The sequence below is a fragment of the Aspergillus tanneri genome (genome assembly GCF_003426965.1).
Source record: "Aspergillus tanneri strain NIH1004 chromosome Unknown AapTan_1_pilon_pilon_pilon, whole genome shotgun sequence".
In the NCBI taxonomy this organism is placed as follows: Eukaryota; Fungi; Ascomycota; class Eurotiomycetes; order Eurotiales; family Aspergillaceae; genus Aspergillus; species Aspergillus tanneri.
The window spans coordinates 1049950-1073759 of record NW_022984628.1 but is presented as its reverse complement, the minus strand read 5'-3'; the positions used below and the strand labels follow the sequence as shown (position 1 = coordinate 1073759).

Below are 23810 nucleotides of genomic sequence, written 5' to 3'. Positions count from 1 at the left end.
AGTATTTATTGATTAAAGAGTAATAAAAACTAACAGGTATTACAGGATGGTGCGCCCATGTAAAGTTATGTATATCAGATCAAGGATCCATCGTGCTTGACGTATTAGATAATCGATAGAATAGAATTGAAATAGAAATAGACTATAGACATCAATGTTCATTAATTAAGTATTACCATAACAGAACCGGGTATACAAACGCCTTATCCTTCTCTTTTCTTTCTCCTGTCTTTTTATCCTCTTTCCTTCCTATTTTTAATAAGCCCTCACAGAAGACACCAAATCCGTCGACCGATCCGGCGACAACGCCATCCTCACCTCCGAATACTCTGGCGGCCGTCCCTCCTCTGTCTCAGCGTCTTCCTGAGTCTCTACCTGTATCTGATGGGATATAACTCCCCTCGGACGAAAAAACTCTTCCACCTCCTCCTGAGAAACCTCAATCTCACGCACCTGAGCCCTAGCCCTCTCCTTCAAGGAGACAGCGTCCCGCACCGCACAGGTGATCTGCACCGGGAGACGCAGGGAAGCCGAGGGCGTCACGATGGTCGCGTTGGGCGGGTGATATGAGACGCGCAGATCGAGGGCGTAGACGCGAGACACGAGACACGAGTGGAATGAGGGCACGAAGGCGAGGTTTTTATCTGTGGGGAGGGAAATAGGCACCATGATGGATGCCGTGTAGTAGGTTTTTCCCGTGTAGGCGGATGATGGGTCTATACTTCCTGATCTGGAAGATCCTGAGGTAGAGGTAGAGGAGGAAGAGGAAGAGGAAGAGGAAGAGCATCGACGAGGCGACGAGTCAGAATCATCGATTGAAGGAGAATCAGAATGAACAGTCCATGAAGATGAGGCGACGCAACGCGACGACAGAGGAACCGTATCGGTGTAACCGCCACGGCCGGATGCCCACATCAACGCATTCGCAGGCGACGGATAATCCGGCCAGGGTTCCGCGGCGAAGAAAGTCGACACACGCAGATGGCTCGACACGGTGCCTAGACGTGGCGGGGGCTCATCACCCACGGGATCGAACCGGAGATGAAGCGTCGTAGATGTGCTGATGGCATTCTTTTCTTGTTCCTCACCCTGGTTTGGGGTTGGGAGGAGTTGCAACGGCTTCGGCTGCGAGGCGACTAACACTAAGCGACCCAGTTTGCCTCGTAGAAGACCGCGCTTGACGTCCTTTTCCTTGCGAGCGCAGTAGTCGTCCTCGTGGTCGGCCAGGTTCAAAGGCGGTTCTTCAGCAACGGCGGGGATGATGCGGACTTTTTTGGCGACAGAGACGAGAGTTTTCGTCGACGAGGGAGAAGAAGAAGAAACATCACGACGCAACACCGAGACCCGGATCAGGTAGGCGATGCGACACATATCCGGAGTCAGATCGTCCAGCAGCGACTTGCCATCGGGGGCCAGCATGGCGTCACCCAGCGTCGGAGGCAATAGAGTGTGCGACAGCTCCAGATGTCGGTGGGATTTGGGGTGACTGCAGGCATGGGGCAAGAGACGATCGGGTACGACAAAGGTAAAAGGGAAGATGTAACGACGACCGGGCTCCAGCAGACGCGGCATGGGATAGTCGGAGTCTGGGATGGGTTGCCGCAGACGCAGGAAGGTCTGATATGCGCCGGTGCGGCCAGGCAGGGCGACGCGCTCGACGGAGGTGCGCGTGGTGCCTTCAAAGGTAATCTCCAGCTCGTCGAACCGCACATCGCGAGTGACGGTGATGCTCACGGCGCCGTCGATGCGGTCGCCGGTGGTGTAGAGGTTGACCAGGCCATCATTCTGGCCGTCAAGGTCAATGGAGATGGTGGGTTGAGCGCGCGAGGTAAAGGCTTCGAGGGAGCTGGAACCGAGGGAGGCCATAGATAGTATTCAGCGAAGAGAGGAGACAGGGAGGAATAAACGAGGAAAAGAAGAGAATGAAAGAGAGAGGGATGAGCCTTTTAAAGGCATTGCATTGGGCAATGGAATGGTGGATCCTTGATATAGTTGATGCATGGGAATGGAGAAGTGGATTTGGATCCAGGACTCTGTGAATGACCATAATTAATCAAGGAGAATGAGTCAACACTGACTCAGTTATTCATTCATTGAAATTCGTATATAGTATAGATGTGACGAATCGAAGGACGCCCTATGACAAGCACGCCCTTGTTTCTACGCCCTGCGATGTCGGACTTAGTAAGCTATCTAGCGGTGATACACCAACTCCTACGGAGTAATAACTAAGTTAATAACTAACTAACTTTAACTAATTACTATTGAATTAGTTAATAATCAAACTAAACGTTAAATTCTCCATGTTGCCCTAACCGATGTTACCCGACGCTACCCGTTCTATACGATTTCTCATATAGTCTACAGATCACCCCATACATGATCCAACATCATAGATCAGACCCATCGAGTAATGCGGTGCCTGCATACAAGCCGATCCATCATCCCACCAATCCTCCAGTAGATCCAACAGCGCCCGTCCTCGGCCCACCGCGCCTGAGAAACTGCGTCGAATGACCGGCTTCAACTCTGGATTCCCATTCAAAATATCCGTCTGCAACCCGGCCATGAAAACCGGATAATGCACGGCTTGTGCCATCACCCCATCTTTTCCCTCGGAAATGGAATCTCCTCCTCGACCGGTTGCATCGACGTGGCTGAGGATCCGCACCACCAGCACCTCGGTCGATGGCTGCCTCTTATCCTGCATACACCTCGGACTCCCCGCACGCAAGGGACCGTATGAACTGCATCGCACAGTGAGAACTCCCGCCAGTCGATAGGCTTCCCACAGCTGACACTGCAGCAGAGTACCCTTGGTCCCCGGCCAGTTCCAGAAATCGTCCTCGGTGGTGCCACCCTGCCCCTCTCCGATACAGGAAAAGAGATCCAGCAGGGACCGTGGCAGGCCGCTGACGACTTCCACGCGATGAGGATTTCGCGGGTGACGATTCCGACAGTATCGTCGCCAGACCCCCAGGGATGGGTTCATTCCGCCCACCCTACAGGTCGGGAGATCCATCACCCCCATGACGTCGAGTAGATGCGCGCGCAATCCGGTCGGTGGATCGGGGGTGTCGATTTCATGGAGCTGGAGAATGTGGTGCATTTCCTGGAGATGCGTGGCCCAGGGAAGTCCATGCATCATCTGCTTTATTAGATTGAGAGATGCGAGTATACGGAGTACAAAGGAGGAGACATACCCCCGTACTGCAAAGGAGTAATCCCGCAGTAAATGTTCCATCCTTGAGAACCGTGGCGCTGCGAAGTTCCGAGCGGAATAGATTCACCGCTGCATCGAAGGACCGTAGGAACTGCAGCTTGGACGAGAGGGAGACTTGATGCGCCAGACAGACGGCATACAATGCTTTCGACTGTTCGCACAGCGCCGGGAGTGTGGATCGGAGATTTTCTTCGCGAAGCGTCGCCGAATGCAGGATATCAATTCCGGATGAGAGGACTGTCTTGTCAGTAAGGACCAAGTGAGAGAATCAGAGGACTTGCATTCTTGGAATAGTCTCTCCTCCTCGGTACGCGTCATCCCAGCAGGGTCCGGTGCAGAGAGATTCCTCTCTAATGTATCAGCTGCAGCAAGGGATTGACTCTGTCGTGCGCCCTTGGGGATTGATGTCACCACCGGGACTTTAGCGCCAGTGAAGCGACCGCGCGAGGCAATGCCAGTACCCCAGCGCAGTCGCACCTCGTAGCCTTCACATGTCAGCCCGCGTTGGTGACAGGCTTGACACGTTGGGCGCGCACGATCACATTTGCGATGGCGCGCTTTACAGGTCCAGCATCCGTCGTGGGAGCGATGGTGCATTCTGATCGAAGGAGATGGTAATTCATGATAGGAATCGTGGATATCATGAATTTAGGAGAATTTATGGCTCTGAAAGTCTGAGGGGGAGGCAATTCTTGTCCCTTTTCGGCCTATCAGAAGCCGTGGGGTTACCGAATCTGGTAGTCATCGTCCAAGGGAGAAGATTATAAGAGGGATTTATTTAAGATTATGCAGAGGATCTTTACTTCCGTATTTCATCTGTTTCTATATTACAAACTCAAGTAGAACAAAGAGACTAGGACGGTCTCTTTCAGGACAAGTAACAAAGTCCAGATTTCCGTTCTTTCCACCTATTGAGGAGTATACGGTTCCCACATGTATTAAATACACGAAATCTCGCTCTGTGCTGTCGGTAGTATTGCCATATGTTTTCAATTCGAAAACTAGGTGCCTTAGATGTCCTTAAAGGCTCTTTTCCACGCAGCGCGTCATATGGTTTCTAATTTGATGGTGATCCTCAAGGATGTTACCACGAACAGCCTTTTCATGTATTTATTGTCCGACTCTGCGCCCCTTGCACATTTAATATTGTCTTGCCAATCTCTCGAAAGGAGCAACCTGATGTTCCCTATCAGCTGGGGGTCTCAAGTCGACGTTCTAGCTTTTGGGAATGCTCTAGGTCGTGGACAATTTCCAACAGAGAATTGACGTGGTCATTTGCTATTACTCTCTTCTGGCCGTGTCCATGATTGTGTCAACCGGAGAAAAGAGTCTCAGTAAATTTTCTGGGCTAAAAGCGACCAAGGTCCCTAATCAGCTAGGTAATCTCTGAAATATTGACCAGAGGCAAAGTACACCATGGTTACCGACCGTCAGAACAAACTTTCACCGCTAGAAACTTACTAGTCTCTCTAGCTCACGATTCATGAGAACTCGGGGATTCGTCGCTCAGTTTAGTTGCAGACCGGCTGGGTTCATCCTTGCAAAGTATAGCTGAGAATGACAGCAGAGGTGATCAAAGGAGGGGAGACAGCCGAGGATTGCAGAAGATAATCGTTGTTCCTGATTATATTCTACTGTTCTTTCAGCCAACTATGTGAGAAGAAGAGTATGTGGATGGAAGGGTCCTCGTTACCACGTATATGAAAAGCAGCAGTACGCTTGGAAAGCAACAAGAATACTTCAGCTCTTTCCTGTAGTTTCATTCCCATCTAGACAAGGAGTAGAAGAGGAAGGAATGGTTGTCTCGTATATTCATCTGTTCCTCCATCTAGGCCTATGCCCTCTATCTACGTACTATTCACTTCCATCATCTCATTCATCTTCAATTTCACTGGTCTACCCTTCCCTACGTATACTATCTCGTCAGCCCATTCACTCTTTGCACAGATCCGTACTACATGTACCCCCGCATCCTTCAGGCAAAGTGGAACATCCTGCGTCGAACTACAGAGTTTTCAATAGACTCTTCTGATGGAATTCCCGATCTGCTTGAGACGCTGCTTCGCAGTTTAGGCATTTTTGGATGCAGTCCTAAGAGTTTTAATTATAGTATGAAGGGTCAACCCTCCTGTACGGCCTAGGTTGAAAAGCTCTGCAGTTTCCACAAGAAATATTGATCAACGTATCGCAGATTCCTGAGCCAGCATGCTTGATTCAATTTGTTGGATATCAAGCCAGACCAGATGCCAATTGCTATTTTGGCCGACGTATTGGCCCCTGTATGGAATGATTGCCATCGGAATCCATTTCTACAAAATGTGAACTATGTCGATATCGTCTTCTGGCCAGACGCAGATCAGAACTGGTAAGCATCTAAAGGCGATGTCAAGCTTTCTGAGATTATCTGACTAACTGGGTATTATATATATGATTTTCAAAGATGTCGTCAAGCAGTCTGGCTTCTATGGCAGTTTAGCCACTCAAGTTTGAAAGTTGCATAGAGAAGCCGGACCTTTCACTCTACCTACAAATCTTGATCTCATTATGGCGCAATCTTAGGCGGTAGTGCAAGGCGCATCTCTAGAATCAGTGCGATACTGTCGAGTAGGTAGCTCCAGAGGTATCCTAATGTTATACATCCCGGATTGCGGCCGCTTCAGGAAAGAGTCGACCACTTTTGGTTGAACATCCTGAGTCTTCCCTCTGAGGGGGAGGAATCTTCTGTCCTACAAGGTAGGATGTTCCAGGCAAATGGACTTGTGACTAATATTCGTCAGAATACCATGCACAAGGTCATCATTGTCGAGGCCAAGCGGTTCCACTCCTTATTTCCAGTGGATTGAGAGCTTTATACTTTCGGTATCAAAGGCAAGCTGCGAGAACGGCATGACAGAATCAGCGTTGTACCCTAAGCACATCGTCGACACCGTAGATCTGATCAAATTTTGACGGGCAAAGGCGTCCCGGTCGAGGGAGATGAGGCTATCAGAGACAGTCAGACGCCATTAAATAACAGATGATTCGTCTGTACATACACTAGAGATAGATGGGTAAGTCATTCAGGTTCCCCGTTTGGTGGCTCTCCTGGAATTAATAGAATACTTAGGGTCCGATTCCTCGCATCTACTTCTTCTCCCGCGAGGGTAGCAGCTCGAATACCGACCTTTCGAGAAAGAAGAGGACGGACTCCGGGATGGTGATTGCTATTCGGTCCCGTCAAAAGTGGATCGTCAGAGCTGGATTGATTGAGCAGCACATGGATGAACTTCTGAGTCTCTGATTCGACACCTTCCCTCTGTTCTGAAGCGTCATGAGACTACATTTACCCATGGTAATCTATACAGGGAGAATATCCTTGCGAGAAAGTGGAAAGTTTCACAGCTTATACTGCGCATGAAGTTGTGGCGAATATTGATTGGGAACCGCTGGATGGTATACGTCATACTGGGAGTACGCCTATATATTTCCTCTTTCCCAGTGGATTGATGATTGGCCTCTGAGTGTCGACAGGATACTCGATCCCAGTGTCTCGCCGGGGATGTATTCCATGATGTACTGCTTGTTCGCGCGGCGATACATCGCGCATAGTCCTGGTGATGGGATAGACGGCAGATTCTGCTCGATGAATCATCGTAATGCGTGGTCTTTGTTTTCAGAGATGTAAGTTTCACGACGTATAGGCCCTAGTCACGACGAGACGGCCGCCGCAGTCTGCGTCGCGGATGGTGGGGAGGATTCATACTGCTGAGTCGATTTCGTGTTGCGTTGAAAGATAGCTGGTCTGGGTGTCAGGACTATGGGAGATTAAAAGACAATGTAATGAGAATTTGAACACTTTCTCGAGACTAGGATGATTTGGTTGTTTGCTCGCTGTCAAGGATGAAAGAAATACTGCAAGCCCCGGTCTAAGTATCGAAGTTGCTAGTTAAGTAATTTCCATGGTTCTGTTCAATTATGTGGATAGGATTGTCTGTATAAACTATCGTCGGGTTCTTCAATGGTGACAATACACGCCCTATAGTTCTGACTGATTAGTGTGGGTGTGGTCATATGGATATCTCGGTCGGAAGAAATATCTGCAGCATTCAATACGCATATCTAAATGCAGACGCGCGTGTACTGCGTTTTCTCATGTCGCAGCCCATTCTGTGCCGCCTTTTCCATCTTCTCCAGCGCCTCGTATCAGATCGTCTAAGAAAGCCAAGTCTATATCCTGGAATACACAATCATCAACCCCGCCTACCATCCCAGGGTATTCAAACCTGCTGCATGGGGTCATCGGAGAGGACTTCTGAGAACAGGGGCGCAAAGAGAGCGGTTACGCTGTTGCTGTTGTTGCTACTAGGAGCTGGCCATCTCCATGGATATCATGTCATATTATACCGAAATCAAGCCTCTCTCCCCAGCCATTGCCCAGTAGTCAAAGCAAACGTAATCCACTTCAGTTGCTGCACCAGCTCTTCATGCTTGGGAATCATTTCGGAAGGGCGCTTCGAACCTCCGTGCTTTCAGTGAGGCGATTTCAAACCCATCAGGGTACATCCCAGCATCACCCCAGACGATAAGCCAAACTTCCCATCAGGGCCTAAGATTAAGTTGCCGACTATTCGCAGACCGGAAGGCCACGAAAGCCCTACTAACCTTTTCTCAAGATAACTGGCATAGACGGCTTTCCAGGGGAAGCAGCCAGGGAAGTAGACCTGGCCGTAAGAGATAATCCCGGAGGCCTAAATTAGTGGAGGAGGTAGAACGCGGCGGTGAAGGGTAGCAAAGAGGGCCGCTTAGGCATGCCTGGGAAAGGCCTTAGAGGCAATGAATACCGAGGAGAGGGGGTTCGGGCGAGGAAAATGGACTAGAATGATTACTACAAAGATAGAAGGGGCTCCTAAGGCCCCTAAGGAACACCTGTAGACAGTGGCTTTAGGCCACTGCCGAGGAGCATGTGTCTGTCATAGCCAAAGGCTCCATATGGACGTTAAAACTTTAATAATAATACTAATAATCTGCGGCATGCTTTATATAAGTGGAGCTGCTGTGCTAACAACGTATTAAAAAGCTTCTCGCTGCGTCTGTCCCTATTGTGGTTTACGCAAGTGACTAAAACGATACTTGCGATACCACTCGTTCTTCCGGCGTATTATTATTGCATGCCATTATATGTACGAGTGACCCAGCATTCATGGTGAACATAATTCGTAGTATCGTTTCATACCCGAGGCTTCCTCAGTGTGGCAAGAGTAGCAGCAACAAGGAGCACTCAAACGCCGAGGTGCTACTATCCGATCCGCTGTCTCCAAGTCTTGCTCTCAGAGACTTGGGCCAGGAAGTCATGAACCAACAGGCAGCCTTTTGACAACCGCCTCTTTCAGCCCATCAACATTGTCCACCATTTCAACCCCAAATTTCCTGCATACAATTTGTACATTTCCTCTCTTCCAGTACCCCTCTGGACAGACAGTGATAACTTTGCCCGGAACCCGCGCCCAGATCTCAAACTCAAGCAGACTAACAGGCGCTTGCGTAGCTGGGTGGAAGTGAATAACGACAATGTCGGCCTTGTCCTGCTTGTCGAGCTCCCACTCCACTTGTTTGCGGTAAGGAGCAAAATTGATGTCCTCGCGCCATGAGCTGTCCCAATCAGCGCGGTACGGATCGTATATCGTCACCGGCACGTCGGAGAGGGAGGCGGATAGGGTCTCGCGCCAGTCGCTCATGTCAATTTTGCTGGTGGTGCCGGCGAGAAAGACGGACTTCAAGCCGCGGGAGGCTTCATCAGAAAGCGCGTAGATGAGCTGATTCCGTGGCTGACATTCTCGAGGACGAAAACGTATTCTTGGGAGTCTTTTGAAGGAGAAAAGCATGAAACCAAAAACAGAGAACTCTCTCTACTAGGCCTTTTTAATTCTACGGTCTTCTCTTTCTAACATAAAAAAAGGTTGGGTGGTTTTGGGCACAGTAAAACAATAAATTAGTTTAAATCCAGTACAAGAAAGAGAATGCCGATTCTTTAATCATCAGTAAAGTAAGATACAGTCGAATACAATATATCTTAGCCCTTTTTCACCCTGTGAAGCGAGGAAAATAAATCTACTCATCATACAGTACACCGTGGTTAAGCAACTGGCTCAACTAATCCAGCGCCATAGTACTGTAGACGTGTTTGCCGGGGTGGGTCAAGTCGTCGGTTTGTGGCTCTTCGGTCTCGGCGGCTTGCACGCTTACGCTTTGGGCGCTTTGGAGGTTGCCTTCGGCCGCCTTGGCCTCGATGGCGAGTAAGCGGCGCAGCAACCGAGCACTCCGTTCACTTAGGGCGTCGGTATTTAGACGGTTGAGCTCGTCCATGTTTTCTTGGGCCTGTTCGATCATGGCGCGGTCGCCTAAGTATTGGGCAGCGAGGAATTGTCGGCCTGCTCGGAGCGGTGACTGTCGAGGTGGGCCAGCAGCAGGATTATGGCAGCCATCAGGGTGGTGAAGTCGATGGTGCGGCAACTAAAGGCCACTCGACTCCAGCGGCGTAGCATGATGAAGCGGGACAGGGTCTCTCGTGAGGCGTTGACGCAAGTGATTCGGGAGTAATCGTATCGGCGCTCGACCGAGTCGCGAAGCATGTAGGGCAGGTGAAGCTGGTTGAGAAGATTGTAATAGGATAATTGTTCTGAAAATCGCCGCATTTCCCAGAAGAAAAGCCTGCGAGTCGTTCTTCTCGCCACGGAGGTTCGGGATCAGCCACCATCGGCTTGGCAAGCTCCGGGCCGATCGCTGCAGCTCCTTGTCGAGGTTCTGCGTCCAGGTATAGTCATAGCCTGCCGGGTCGGATTCGTTGCGCTCCAAAATTCGCGATGCGATAACACAATGGATTCGCTCCAGACGACCGCCGGGTGAGTCCTTGGCGAGCATCGCGCTGGACGCCATGCTCCGATCGAGGGTCCCCTGCGGCATGCCGAGCAAGAGACACATCTGCCGATCGTAAAAGACAATGCGGAACCACATGAAATGCGGGTAGGCCTTGGTCTCCGGGTGGAGGACCTTGTACTGAACCCGGCCTCCCAATCGGTGAAAGCCCATTGACTGTGCAATGGCCATCGCTCGCCGCGCGGTCATCCAGCTTCGTCGCAGAATCCGCAATTGGCTTGATATAGACTCTCGATCATGATGCATTCTAGAAATTCGATACTGCCCACGAACTTGTCACTGGAGGTCACCAGACTGATCGCCATCTATGCCAGTCGATCGCGCATGATCTGTGGGGGTTCCGAGAGACCCCGGATCTCCTCATGGAGATCGGCGTGCAGGTGCTGTAGGAAGCTCGCGAGATGCAACATGTGGCGCGCTATCAGAACCGGGTGTACGTTCGGGCCCGGGATCTCGAGCAGGCGATTTTGCGATCGGAGGCTATCCCGATCGAGAATGTAGGGTGTGGTCAGGATTTCATGGAATGGAATGGAATGGTGACCGCTGGCCTTACAGTTGCTGGCGGTATCTTGTCGCGAGGGCAAGGAATCGTAAAGAGCCCGGGACAATGCATCGAACACGCCTGAATCTCCGCTTACCACGGCAGCGGACGGATGCCGGTCAGGGCTGAGATTGTCATGACGGAGATGGTCATGACGATGCTCGTCCCCGACGGGGGCGTCGACGGCCTGATGCGATGCAGGAGATGCACTGGGGGGACACTTGCATATTGCTAGCACGCGCGACGGCTCCGTGGAGGCCGGAAGCCGATGCCCTGGTCAGGTGATCGGCGAGCCTTGCTATCCGATCCAGAACCCGGCCCGTCGCCGGCCGTTGTTGTCGTTCCCCGCGAACCGGAGAAATTGGTGGAGTCTCGACTCCACTCGTCGCAGACGATCGCGCAGCCGGCGGCTGCTGTCCAAAGGGGCCGACACTTCCTCCGGGAACTCCTGGCTCACGCATTTGGTCCAACGTCGGTGACAGCCAATGCAGACCGCGTCATCGGGACTGTCAAACACGCATTTCATCTTCCGTCGCTTGCATTCCCAGCAGCTGCGAGTTCCCCTTCGGACTTTCTTGCACTTCACCGGGGGTGCTGAATGCCAACCATCCGGGTCGTCGGCGGGATTCCTGCGGTTCGGTACGCCATGTCGGGCAGAGGCAGCGTCCATGGTCGGTCTCTCTGTTACACGTTGACGGACACGAGGAGGAGATCGTAGCCCGGCGAGTTCTCTTGCCGCGCAGATTTATCAGTATACCAGCGGTCCTGCTGCAGATGATTCAGGTACACACCCAGGGATTGGTCTTGGATCCAGATAGGCTTGGACATGAGGCCGGCGCGGCTGGGGAATCCCTTCATAATTATAAGATCCCCACAGGGTTACGAGCTGGCTGTTCAGCCGGACCCTCGGCGGAGCAGACGTGGGTTAGCCATCCAACTTCTGGCCCGCCATGACAGCGGCGGTCGAGCTGATTCCTGCATGATCATCCAAGGTATCCATGTTCGTCCGCCGCAAATGGTTTCTGGGCTGCACCCTTTACGGGTATATATACTGGTGCCGTCAATTGGGTTGAAAATGGCAGTGGACAGCGCCAGGATGCCTCTACTGCCACCACGCAGATACGTCCAATATGTCGGCCCCCATTTCCAGTCCGGAATCCAACAAGAACGAAGCAGGCCATTTGCCTGACGCGGCCAGCCTCCCAGACAAGGAGCGAGGAGGCGACGATACTGAGGGGACTGCTGACCAGGACCTGGAGTACGCGACACCCCTCCGCTTGATCATTGGCATGTGCACCTTGAGTCTCAGTACTCTAATCGCAGCTTTGGACCTGGTCAGTATCATCCACGCCTGGACGATTCCCCTTTGATGGTACTAACGCAGTCAATTCAGTCGGCAGGGTATCGTTGCCACCGCTATCGCGAAGATCACCAGCGATTTCCATGCACTCGACGGGCCTACAACTTCCGAACTGTTAGTATCTCTCATTGACCTACTCCTTCGGAGTCCTACTATTTCCCTCTCATTTAATATTAAAATAAAGTAAGAAGGCCTTTGGGGGAAATATTTTGATAAATATAATCACGCGATTAAAAATCTTTTAGAAAAATAAAAAGCTTTCGAAACATTTCAATTTTGGCTTGAAATTTCGAAATTTGAAGTTTTTTCTCACATCTCTAGCTCCGAGCCTCCAGCAGTATTCCTTGACCCCGTGATCCGCGTTAGTAATCCCGGGGCACGTGGCAAGAAGCAAACAACTGTGCGGAGAAACACGGGGCAAAATGTGCGATTCCCGACTCCGAAAGTATCCTTGCCCATATCTAGACAATGGCCGAGGAGGTGCCGGGAGAATTGGCTGCGGAGCAAAGCTCAGGTTCAAGCAGATACAGCAACTATGTTCGGTCACCGTTGCCCACGCGTGTCAGCAGCGCATGTGAGAGATGTCGTCGCCACAAGACCCGGGTATAACCACTTTGCTTTAGCTTGGTCGCACTAGTTTCGCCCCAGGTGCTAATACCGTTGAGTCTTCCCTTCATAGTGTGACCCATTTCGACCATGCTCACTGTGCGTGAGAGCCAAGGTTGATTGCAGACCAGTTCCTGCTGGCCAGACGCGGAAGGATAGCTTTCGAAAGTAAGCCGCATAGCAGACCCATTGCTACATCTCTCTGTTCCGCGTGGGTCACGTAGTAATATATCTGACGCCCATCAGTTCCAAACGTATCCTGAGGAACCGCCAACAGCAGTCAAATTCCTCAGTAGCTGATACTGCCAACGAGTTGCAAGATATCGATTGCCTCGGCAATCACAGCCCAGCTGCAGGAGAAGGTCGCAACATCGCCCACGGATGCACAGACGTGCATAGTTCGCGGCCATCCATCGACTGTGACGAATCAGAGTCTGCTATTGGAATTGCTCAAAAACTTTTTGAGCTTGGCCGCCAGCATATTGATGAACAAGCCACTTCTGCCATCCCAGGTTACCGGGCCAGCACTGGTGCTGTCGGTGGGCGCACGGCAACAGTCGGCCAACGCCTTCCAATATCTTCGATACTTGCCGCGCAGTTGCCTCCAGTCGAGCTTGTGTATGTTTTACTAGAAGATTACTTTGACGCAATACATTGGTTCTCCCTCGCAGTCTATGAACCGAAATTCCGCAAGAGGCTTCAATCCATTGCAGATGGCTTTGCGTATCCCTCTGAGAAACCGTTTCTCTTACTGCTGGCCGTCATGCTAGGGATGGGTGCGTGGTATCGATCACAGCGGAGTACCACTGGCCCGGCTGCCGACGATATCGACTGGCGGACATGGAGTGCGGACTTGTTGAAACTCGTGGAATCAAACGTGGTGGAGTTGATGGACCAACCTTCAGTCACAGCAGCCCAGACCTGCATTCTCTTAGGGTCACATCATGTCTATCATGGTCGTCCCAATTTCTCCTTTTCTTTATTGGGTGCGACCATCAAGATATCCCAAGCTTCGGGATTACATCGAGAACCGGCTCGGGGGAACTTCGAGGATATTGAGGAGAGGAAGCGAGTCTGGTGGACGATCTACACATGGGACCGGTTCGCCTCAATTACATATGGAAGGCCGTTAGGGATTAACGACAAGGATTGCAACCTCAACATGCCGGCTGACGTATTAGAAAACCCATATTTTATTGCTCCGCGGTCTGATCGGGGATACACCGTCTGCTACTCCACGTACCAGAGGGAGTTGAACCGGCTCTATCTGATTACTTCGTCAGCCCTGGAGGCCATCTTCGGCTCGCGCACGTCAGGATCGTCTAAGGAGTTGGCCGGAGACGCATATCTTGCAATGGTCAGGGACACCACTCAAAAACTCCAGAGGTGGCGAAGTCAGCTTCCGGACCATTTAGTTTTGGATCCGCAGCGAGACTTTGAACCTACCAGCAGCTTAGATTTGAGAGCACATGCCCTGCAGTCACTATCATTGGATTTAACGTACAACAATCTTCTTATTGTGCTCCACCGACCTTTGCTCGCAAGACAGGTCGATCATATATCGACGAGTACGCAGTCGCCTGGGAGAAGCGAAGCCGATTCTCCCATCTGTCGTTCAACCGCTGCTTCATCTGGTCCAACAAACATACCTTTCGAAGCCGTACCTTCACGCACACCCATTGCAAGTTCAGTCTACTGGTTGAATGCTGCTCTGAGAACTTCGCAAGTGACAGAGTTGCCCGTGCTTGCTCAGCTTGCCACGGATAGCCACCTTGTCGCGTTTCTTGCCATTAACCTATTCAATGCGGCGATTGTATTGGCAGTTATAGCTCTGTCAGATCCTCTCTCGGATACAGCACAGGCTGTGAAGCGTACAATGACTCGCATATTGCGTTTGCAGGACGTACTTGGAAAGCGGTCTGCACTGTCGAAACAGAGCGTAACCGTCCTGAGAAATGTTGTCACCCTCCTCCTCCGTCGCGAAACAGATGCGATACTTGGCCCAATCACTGGGACTGACCAACACATGAGTCACCAAGCCCTGGCGGGTACTCCGCTCTTGTCGGTGGAAGACACCCTCCGACTGCCGCTTGATGCGATGTTGGATGTATCTGATCCCCTGGCAGGACGGCAAGCATGGCCAGACCTCGACCGGGCTCATCGTCTCAACGACAGCTTAACATCGGTACAGTATGGTAAGCGGGCCTCTCTCCTTGTCATTGCTTTTTGACCTAGCTAAAATCCTGGCCTTATCTCCCAGCCTTGCGCCCGGGCGACGACCGCTCTTTTAATTTGCATGCCGGTGGAGACGGCTATCGGCCTCGTGAGGTACTTCAAGAAAGCATGAGGCCCGACGATGTATGGCAGCTGTCAGCGGAGCACGACTCTAATCACCCGGATGTTCCTCCAGTGGCGATAGAAAATAACTATGACGGAAATGGCGAGCGTGGACTATACTGGCTATGGGACTTGGCGTGGAATGGAGTGGATATGTAAGCTTCGAGAATGACCATGGCATGTCTATGGGCATGGGGGAGGAGGTTACATGGGCGGTGTCCCTTACAAGTGACGCATAAGACTCGAACTGAATCTATAACAACAAGCATGGACTTCCTAGTCTAAACACCTTTTGGCTAATTTCTCGTCTACATCGGGCCCGTAAATTACGCTTTTAATCCCAGCACGACTGGCGACATTTTTGAACGCACACTCCACCTGTGAAAAAAGAAACTCGTGAGTGATGAGGCCATCTAAGCTGATTCTCTGGGAGTTCAGCAGGCCGATGGCCAATTTGAAGTCTCCCGGGCCATACCGGAAGCTCCCCTTCAACACGATCTCTTTGTCACAAATTTGACCGACAGGAAGGGAAACATTCGGTTTGCCCAGTCCCACCTGGACAAACGTTCCACCAGGGGCGAGTGCGAATATGCCGCAGCTCATGCAGGGCTCCGCTCCGGTCGCATCCAGAACGATATCAGCGCCCGCCTCCAATCCAGCCGTGGCTGAAAGGTCTCCTGCATTCTGTTCCGGTGACGCTGAGGTCATTTGATATGTGTGTGTGGCCCCGAAGCTGCTCGCAGAACTGAGGCGACTTGTTACGAGGTCAACGACGACCACTGTTGATGCCCCGAACGCGCGCGCAACGGCACAGCATAGCAAGCCGACCGGCCCGGCACCAAATATGACCACTGATTGCTCCTGCATCGCTCCAGCTAACCTACAGCTGTGCACAGCTACACTCAGAGGTTCGATCAGCGCGCCATCTCGCAGCGACACATGTGACGGCAGCTTATAACAACACTCCGATGGTACGCGGTAGTACGTCGACAGCGATCCGTCGTAGGGTGGTGTTGCAGCAAAGCGCATGGCATCGCAAAGATTGTAGCGGCCCGCGCGGCAATGGTGGCAGGTGTTGCAAGATATGCCAGGCTCCAGAGCCACTCGATCGCCCACAGCGACGTCCTTGACGTCGCTCCCACAACTTATCACGACCCCTGCGGACTCGTGACCAAGGACGATGGGCTTTTCAACGACATATCGCCCGATCCGGCCGTGCTGCCAATAGTGTACCTGTGTCCAGCAGCTTGTGTTATTCTTCTCCCTTCCACAACAAGGATTCCGGGAGGGGGGAAGCTTTTCTACTTACATCTGAGCCACAGAGGCCGGTTGCTATGATTCGAACCAGGACATCTCTAGTGGATTGGAGCGTAGGCATACCACGTTCTTCATAGGCAAATGAGCCTCCAGGATGCAGAACACAGACTTGGTTGACAGCCTACGCGATTTTAAGGGTGAGCAGGCACGACGCACAAGGCAAACAAGAGAACCAACCTGAGCTGTTTCTGGGAGAGTCATCGTCGTGGTTCCTTAGTTCTGAGGAAACTTGCACAGGGTTCCCTAATGTTTTAAAGATAATGAATACGAAAACTCGGGGCTGTAGCTAGGTCTTTGCATTTTGAAATGGCATGACGACATGTAGGCTGATGCCTCGGTTCCGTATAGACGGTTCCGGCGGAAGTCGTTTTCTTGATCCAAGCGGGAAGCCGAGTGGGACCACAGGAACAACCAAAGCCAAAGCCTGATCCTCATGATAAACGGAAATTAGAGCAGGACTCCTTGTTGCTTTTCCCGACCACGATTCTTCACACGTCATAAAACGGTCATTCTGCCAATGAATCCGGCGATGAGCAGCGGACCACCGTGGCCCTCCATGGTGCTGGTCACATGAAATCCTCCACAGCATGGAACAAAGGGTCCTGTCTGCGATGGTTAAAAACCTGCCAAAAAAGGACATATTGTGCCCTCGTCCCCAAAGCCAAGTAGATTTTCCGCCCAAGTACAAACCCCCTTGCGAGCCTTCGGAACCGGGGCAGTTCCGGAACCATGCTAAAAAAAGGGTAGTCGAGGGGTGACCCAGAGTATCTCGACTGCCCTGGCGGAAATCGCAGCGTCAATGGTTCACGGAACGCTTCCAGAACACTTTGCGGACCCACACGGTTCCGAGTGCCAGGAGTAGACTGATACTCACTCCACTACGGTCAAATCAGTACGAGTGCAAAGCTCCCATATCGGATCACTTTGGTTCCACTTTCCCCGCCTTCGTGGAAAAGGGCTATTTTTCCCCATGGGTTGGAGTTCTGGGGCAGAAATAGACGCGCTGCCCCCCCTCCTGGTCTCTTCAATCTACCAGACAGACATCTATTGCTTGAGTTTGAGTCCTTCGGGTCGCCATGGGCAGCAGAGGACCTTCCGCTTCAACGCGCAACGCCGCTATCAGGGAATGCTCCCTCTCTGTTGCCGCCCAGCTGGCGGAGCAGGAGAGCTGGCTGGAGAAGAAGCTCAAGCCCAAGAAAGTCACCGGTAGATACCCATTCAAAGGCGCGCCACTGCTGTATGCGACCTGTGCCTTTGGAAGCCTGGGGGATGCGCTTTTCGGGTATAACTCCGGTACGACTACATGATTGTAGCTATGAAGGTCGTCTCTAACAGAGATAGGTATCATGTCCGGCTTGCTGGTCAACCCGGTCTTCGTGTCCCGTTTCTTCCAAAACTATGGGGGAGCCGACGGTACGACGGCCTCGGTCGACCCGTCCATCACTGGCATCTCTGTTGCGTGTTTGCAGGCGTCTGCAGCGGTGGGGGCACTCATCGCGGGGAGACTTGGAGACATCGTCGGCCGAAAGAAGTGTGTCCGCATTGGGGGATTCATCTACTTCATCAGTGCGTTTATTCAGATATTCGCCCCTGGGTTCGCAGCGTTTATTGTGGGACGCACCATCCAAGGGTTGGGCGTTGGGTTCCTCTCCATGACTGTTCCTATTATCCAAACGGAGATTGCGGCCCCCCATCGAAGAGGCTTGATGGTTGGGATCGAGTACACCTTCCTCATTGCTGGATACATGCTGTCATGCTGGGTGGACTATGGCTTTAATTTCCTGCTACCCAGCGAGATGTCATGGCGGGGTCCGTTTATTGTGCAAATCGGTCTCTCGTTCATCTTACTGGCGATGTCTTTTTTCCTCCCCGAAACTCCGCGTTGGCTGGCGAAAAGCGGATTTATGCAGGAAAGCCTTCAAACAGTGGCAGACTTGCATTCCGACGGGAATACGGAAGCGGAGCATGTGCAGCAGGTTTTCCTCGAAATCCAAGAAGCGGTGGTTTATGAAACCAACCTAGGGAGTTCGAGTTGGATGGTAGGTTGTGTTCCCAGGCTTCTCTCATATTCCATGTTCGTCAGGGCTGATGGCCTATTCCAGGAAATGTTTACTACGTATCGCAAACGGACCATTGTTGGCATCACAGTCCAAATGTTCGCCCAGCTCAATGGAATCAACATCATCTCATTCTACCTTCCGAGTACTCTAGCAGCCGCTGGGTTTGACGAACGCAAATCGCTGCTGTACACTGCGGCGAACGCTCTTCCCTATACTGCTGCAACGGTCGTCACGTGGTGGCTAGCGGACCGATGGGGCCGGAAGCCTTTGCTCATCCTTGGAGGTACGTTTTCCCACGAGATATCGAGAATAAGGAGCGTTCTAGTTCACTAAGCTGTGAAATCTAGGTCTTGTCATGGCAGTGCTGTTGGGCGTTGTCTGCGCCTTCACTGAGGCCAACCTGGGAGTTCAGGTCAAAGCGAGCGGTCAGTACGCCTTTGTCATGCTGTACAACGTTGTATATGGATTCACCTGGGGCCCGATGCCGTGGCTGCTGCCGGCTGAAATCTTTCCTCTCCGCGGCCGCAGCAAAGGCATGGCACTGGCCACTACCAGCAATTGGGTTTTCAATTTCATCATCGGTATGGTTTCGCCAGACGCTTTCGCCGGCATCCATGGGTACTTTTACGTGGTTATTGCGGGATTCTGTCTCTTCTCGGCCGGCCTAGTACACTTCTACTACGTCGAGACCTCGAACCACACCCTCGAAGAGATTGCTGTAGCATTTGGCGACAAAGCATTTGCGGATGATGATGCGGATGTCATGGAAGCTGCCGATGCAAAGAGCGAATCGGGAAAGATCTCAGTGTGATTGGGAGACTGAAGCCGGTTTGAAGGCGTTGACGTGCCGTATTGCAGGAATTTAATTCATACGCAGCAATGAGAGAATCTCACGCAGTATTGGCAGATACTAGATATAGCGTATGATGCTAACAAATAGTTTCACCTTGGAAAGAGCATCTGTAGTACACCATAGTTATAATTCGGCCCACATTTATGACGTGGCAGCAACTATTCATCCCGGAAATATCATCCCTGCCAACAAATACTAGGAATGTTCCGCCCAGGACCACAGCTCTATTGTGATTAGACTAAGAGAAGTTAGATAGTTTGTGTGTATTCGAGGCACGCTAGATGAAACTTAGAAATATTACTATACTGCGCAACGTAGATCTCCGTACATATCCTTAGAGAAACAACTAGAGATGGCTTTTGTGTGAAACCAAGAACATGGAATGAGCACAACGTCCTCACACCGTGGGGATGTTGGTCTCAATCCCCCTTCATATTTCTTGGACTCTTCAATTTCTCCCACGGCGTTGACTTGAATTCTTCACTTCCCCACAGGTAGGCGGTAGGCCGTAACAGGTTCATACAGGTTTTATCTACTTTGGGGTCTATAATCGTTCTTTGTTGACTCACAGTGGACTCTGGTAGTGGGATTAATACTGCCCACCCTGTATAGTGTGTTGATTCCATTCGAAAGCATGTTTGATCAACAATGCCAATGTATGCACTTCTTTCTCCACATCCCGCGTATCTGGCCAGGCTCAACAAGCTTTCTGGGGACACCAGATACAATGAGGTCATGATCCGATTCTATTATTTGGACAGAGCTCCCTGGACAGGGGCGCGGTATGTGCCATCTGCAACCCGTTCAAGGCTTGCGAGATCGATATGACGAACAACTTCGAGCCGATTAATAGAACGCGAGCTTTATCTACTAGTCTCCGTCTCAATAATGTGAGGATTGCGACTGCTGAACAGCCCACTGATTTCTCTCTTCCAGAATATCTTCAACAATGGGTACACCTAAATGACGTGCGAGGCTCTGCCCTCGACCAAGTAACTCCCAATAAGTTACTAGCTGCTCTAAGCCCGACTTTAATATCTGCCTGAGGTCAAAGAGTTCCAGTTGAGTGTCAGAATGATAGAATAGAAGGTTTATGTTGCAGGCAGGTATTTCTGTATCCCGCGTGGCACCAGGAGCCGTGTGGTCACGACATATCCGGAAGAGTAGCTCAGTATGCGCGTGTCACTGGCGATTTTGGATTTGACATGCACAGAACAGTTTACTGTATGTATAGTTTCTTCGTGGAAGTCAGAAATATATGACACGAAATGGCGAAGGGACCACACAAAGACTTTGTGCCGTAACCGATATTTTGGAGTCCCTTATGGCGTTCAAGTGACCACAGCCCACAGTCCAAATCCCGTTGTCAGCTATTAAATAGTGCCTATATGGCGACAGGGTCCGGTTGACACATGGGCTTTGGGAGCAAAATAGAATGTAGCGCGGTGAAGGAATTTCTTGCCCGGTCCCCAAACATTATTTACACGGCCGGTGTATGCCAATCGCCTAGATTGTTGAAACTTGAATGGGATTAACCAGGCTTCGGCAGTATTGACTATTTGGGTATTTTAGGCTTCTTTTAATCAACATTCTTGGTTTCTGTCACCTGTATACTGTTACCCACCGTCCTATATCTTTTGATCGGTTATCGTCCCCACATAAGGTCCGCCCCCCAAGTGTACTTTTCACCGGTTTCGCCTAATCTCAGCGGCTTACCCTTCGCTTGCCTGATAAACACCCAGCAGTTTCAATGAAATGGACAGTAGTAGCCCAAAATACCGACAAGGCAGGATACTCAACCCAGAACGCTATTGACTGCAAGACTGTACTGCGAAGATCCACACAGGTCGCTCGAATTAACGCAAATCGATGACAGCAGTGCGTCAACGGTCCAGGTAATAGGGTTTAACCAGTTGCGTGGGCATAACGTCGTGACCAGTAGCATGGAAATTATCAAAAGCTCGTTGCCTGGAAGCCTACAATAGTTTAGTCCGAGTCCTGGATTGTCCTGAATATGAAGAGTGTTCTACCCAGCTGTGTAATGGGAGGCATTGATTAACACAGGCTGTGGCATTTGGTTGAGGTATGAGAACTATATGAACCCTATAACTCTCCCGAAACTCATCCTAAACTCTATGCATGGTTGGTTATCTTGGTTTTGCACTCCATAATCGGAGGAGACAGCAGTTGAACCCAGGGCACAGACCAAGGTGATATGGGTTGACCGGGGTTATATGACGTTTTTATGGTTTGCTAAATAATACAGGCTCACTATCACTTGGGCAAAACATGATCTCGTATGGACGGTAAGCTATGGCTGCCGTTAGTATCTTGAGACATGTAGATTATCGGGTCTAAAGCCTCCTTGAATAATAAATATAATCAGCCCTTATAGTAACTTGATGCGATGCCTCCAAAAGTTTCTTGTTAAAAACGACACCTCGGTCTTCATCTATCTAACATTAGTTAACCTATAATCACCTTAGCCAAAATGAACACACGTGCGACTATTTGTCGATTCAGCCCTGCTCTACGCCGGCAACATCCACACCATGCAGCGCATCAAGCGGGGCTGCCTCGAGACCAGAACTTACATTCAGTGAATGTGTTATCAGTAAGGCTTCTATTAATAATGCTCTTGGTGTCGAAGCTAACTGTTAGAAGCCACGCTATAAATTATCACCAGTCAGCCCCTCGAGCCGGCTGATACAGTCCCTGCTAGATGGATATAACCCAACCTTTCGGCCTCACTATGTGGGCTAGGAAGCATAGGCGGTTCTCAGGCTGGCTCCGCAACAGCAAATGTGCTACTACAATGGAAAGCTGTTCGGCGGTAATCTGACCCTTTTGCTGGATCAAATTCTGGCGAACTGCTGCCAACCAGCCGTCACGGCCAGCCCGAGCATGGTCTTCAAACACTCGGTTCCGCCACATGCTCTGATTCGCCTTCGTGCATGGTCGGAAAAGGTTGAAGGCCGAAAGATTTCCAGCAAGGTTCTGCCGAAATTTTAGGTGACAACGGGGAAACCACTCAAGCTGTGCATGCCAATGCTTTGTTTATACAGCCTAGACAATAGAGCCTGTAGCTGGTGCTGAGAATGGGTTACGATCAGACGGAGCTGAGGTATTTTATCTATAGATTAGTTTTGCGGCCCCCAACATACCACCAGCACTTCTAGGTATCCCTACAATGAATGAGAACCTTCTCCTGACCTTCAAGAGCAATCTCCAATGATCCCATCCCTACGGAAAAGGCAAAAGCTCTGGAACACCCCGATACGTTCTCTCTGCGAAATGGCGGCGGCAGGAACTGCTCCCAAATCCAGCTGCCTACATCATCACCTCTGATATCAGCAGGTGAATTTTCAACGCCGAAACGAACCCTACCCTGTCCAACCACCCTAGCGCACATTGCCATCGTCTCGTCCGATCCCACCGTGTGTCAAATGCCCCGGCTATCTTCCGGCCCTGGAATGCATTCTGCAAATCAGCTACCGTGGTCGAACTGTGCGAGTCCAGTACTTTCCCAGCACCGGACTCTCGAACGTATGAAAGTTCTAGGGAAAGGTCGTCGTGATGACCTCTCATGCTGCAGCCGCGGCCGGCTGGATGGCATTGCATCTGACAGAATTGGTGCCTCCCCAGACCAGAAGGAGATCCCAGTCCTCTCTTGGGGTCGGAGGACGGTTGAGAGATGGACTGGGGAGGTTCAAATGCTGCTGTTGGAACAACCCTGCCGACGCAGTACACACTGCAGCTGCAGATGGGGGAACAGCAGCATGCTTGAAAGATAGGGTGCTCGAGATAGACGCGGCGAGGCAGGAGGGGATGACCCTATAAGTTTGGAATCCTGCATGACGCGTACTCCCCCGTGGTGGAATAGATGGCAAATCCGAGAGCGACCCCCCCATTTGAATCGAGTCTCCTGGCTACTCACGCGGGCGACAGTGCCAGCCACGTCGTCGGCCTCCATAGGAGACGTCGTATGTTGTCATCTTCGTCATCGTTCCATCTGTCAGCACCCACCCAGTCCTTATTAATCTTGCTGATCGCCACCACCGCGTTCTTCGCAACTTTTTCAGTCCTTGAGATTGAGATCGAAAGGACAACGGAACCTGTTGACCCGAAGGTCTTCTGATCGATACCATAAATTCTATGGTATATTGCCATTGGCAGACATATACGATTTATAGGTATGATATAATGACAACAGATGTCTGTTTATCGTCAATATACTGCTGTTAATTGCGAAGATTAAATACAAGGTAGCTCGGACGCTGCTCTATCCGAGAAGGGTGGGGCTAGGTTCGAATTGAACTGGCTTCTGGATGTCTCAATTGATGCAAGAAAATGTTGTTCGAAGTTCTGACGAGGGAATAATTTCTGTGGCGGGAAAAGATAGCTTAAAAGGCTTCACTTCACAAGCTTGTTAATCACCTTGTGGTTTACCCTGATGGGGCTTATCTAGATCTGATGCATCTAAGCTTCTCCATGTACGAACTCTAAAGCATGACCAAATGTTTGGTGAGTTAAAGTAGCTGTATCAGTTTTCACATTCAACCTATCGAGTAATACTCTACAATCTGTCCCGACGCATAAAT

At 50.9% G+C, this 23810-nt stretch overlaps 7 protein-coding genes across 7 annotated transcripts; 2 read left to right on the top strand and 5 right to left on the bottom strand.

The window, feature by feature from the left end:
• Positions 1-255: 255 nt before the first annotated feature.
• On the bottom strand, positions 256-1866 carry ATNIH1004_002384 (arrestin (or S-antigen), N-terminal domain protein; the record flags this gene model as incomplete). Its single annotated transcript, XM_033567076.1, has 1 exon — positions 256-1866. One exon carries the CDS (start codon positions 1864-1866, stop codon positions 256-258), a length of 1611 nt encoding a protein of 536 aa, XP_033429071.1.
• A 502-nt stretch (positions 1867-2368) lies between these two features.
• On the bottom strand, positions 2369-3820 carry ATNIH1004_002383 (uncharacterized protein; the record flags this gene model as incomplete). The annotated part of the gene is made up of 4 exons (XM_033567075.1): positions 2369-3148; positions 3204-3460; positions 3535-3708; positions 3760-3820. The coding sequence occupies 4 exons, from the start codon at positions 3818-3820 to the stop codon at positions 2369-2371; spliced, it is 1272 nt and encodes a 423-aa protein (XP_033429070.1).
• Positions 3821-10440: 6620 nt separating this feature from the next.
• On the bottom strand, positions 10441-11346 carry ATNIH1004_002382 (Zn(II)2Cys6 transcription factor domain-containing protein; the record flags this gene model as incomplete). Its single annotated transcript, XM_033567074.1, has 2 exons — positions 10441-10885; positions 11030-11346. The coding sequence occupies 2 exons, from the start codon at positions 11344-11346 to the stop codon at positions 10441-10443; spliced, it is 762 nt and encodes a 253-aa protein (XP_033429069.1).
• A 460-nt stretch (positions 11347-11806) lies between these two features.
• Positions 11807-15138, top strand: ATNIH1004_002381 (MFS transporter; the record flags this gene model as incomplete). Its single annotated transcript, XM_033567073.1, has 6 exons — positions 11807-12010; positions 12077-12150; positions 12358-12610; positions 12716-12810; positions 12889-14837; positions 14903-15138. 6 exons carry the CDS (start codon positions 11807-11809, stop codon positions 15136-15138), a joined length of 2811 nt encoding a protein of 936 aa, XP_033429068.1.
• A 117-nt stretch (positions 15139-15255) lies between these two features.
• Positions 15256-16497, bottom strand: ATNIH1004_002380 (NAD(P)-dependent alcohol dehydrogenase; the record flags this gene model as incomplete). The annotated part of the gene is made up of 3 exons (XM_033567072.1): positions 15256-16212; positions 16289-16417; positions 16474-16497. The coding sequence occupies 3 exons, from the start codon at positions 16495-16497 to the stop codon at positions 15256-15258; spliced, it is 1110 nt and encodes a 369-aa protein (XP_033429067.1).
• Positions 16498-17372: 875 nt separating this feature from the next.
• On the top strand, positions 17373-19167 carry ATNIH1004_002379 (sugar porter family MFS transporter; the record flags this gene model as incomplete). Its single annotated transcript, XM_033567071.1, has 4 exons — positions 17373-17589; positions 17638-18335; positions 18399-18639; positions 18704-19167. 4 exons carry the CDS (start codon positions 17373-17375, stop codon positions 19165-19167), a joined length of 1620 nt encoding a protein of 539 aa, XP_033429066.1.
• A 3626-nt stretch (positions 19168-22793) lies between these two features.
• ATNIH1004_002378 (uncharacterized protein) lies at positions 22794-23379 on the bottom strand (the record flags this gene model as incomplete). The annotated part of the gene is made up of 2 exons (XM_033567070.1): positions 22794-23043; positions 23147-23379. The coding sequence occupies 2 exons, from the start codon at positions 23377-23379 to the stop codon at positions 22794-22796; spliced, it is 483 nt and encodes a 160-aa protein (XP_033429065.1).
• Positions 23380-23810: the final 431 nt, after the last annotated feature.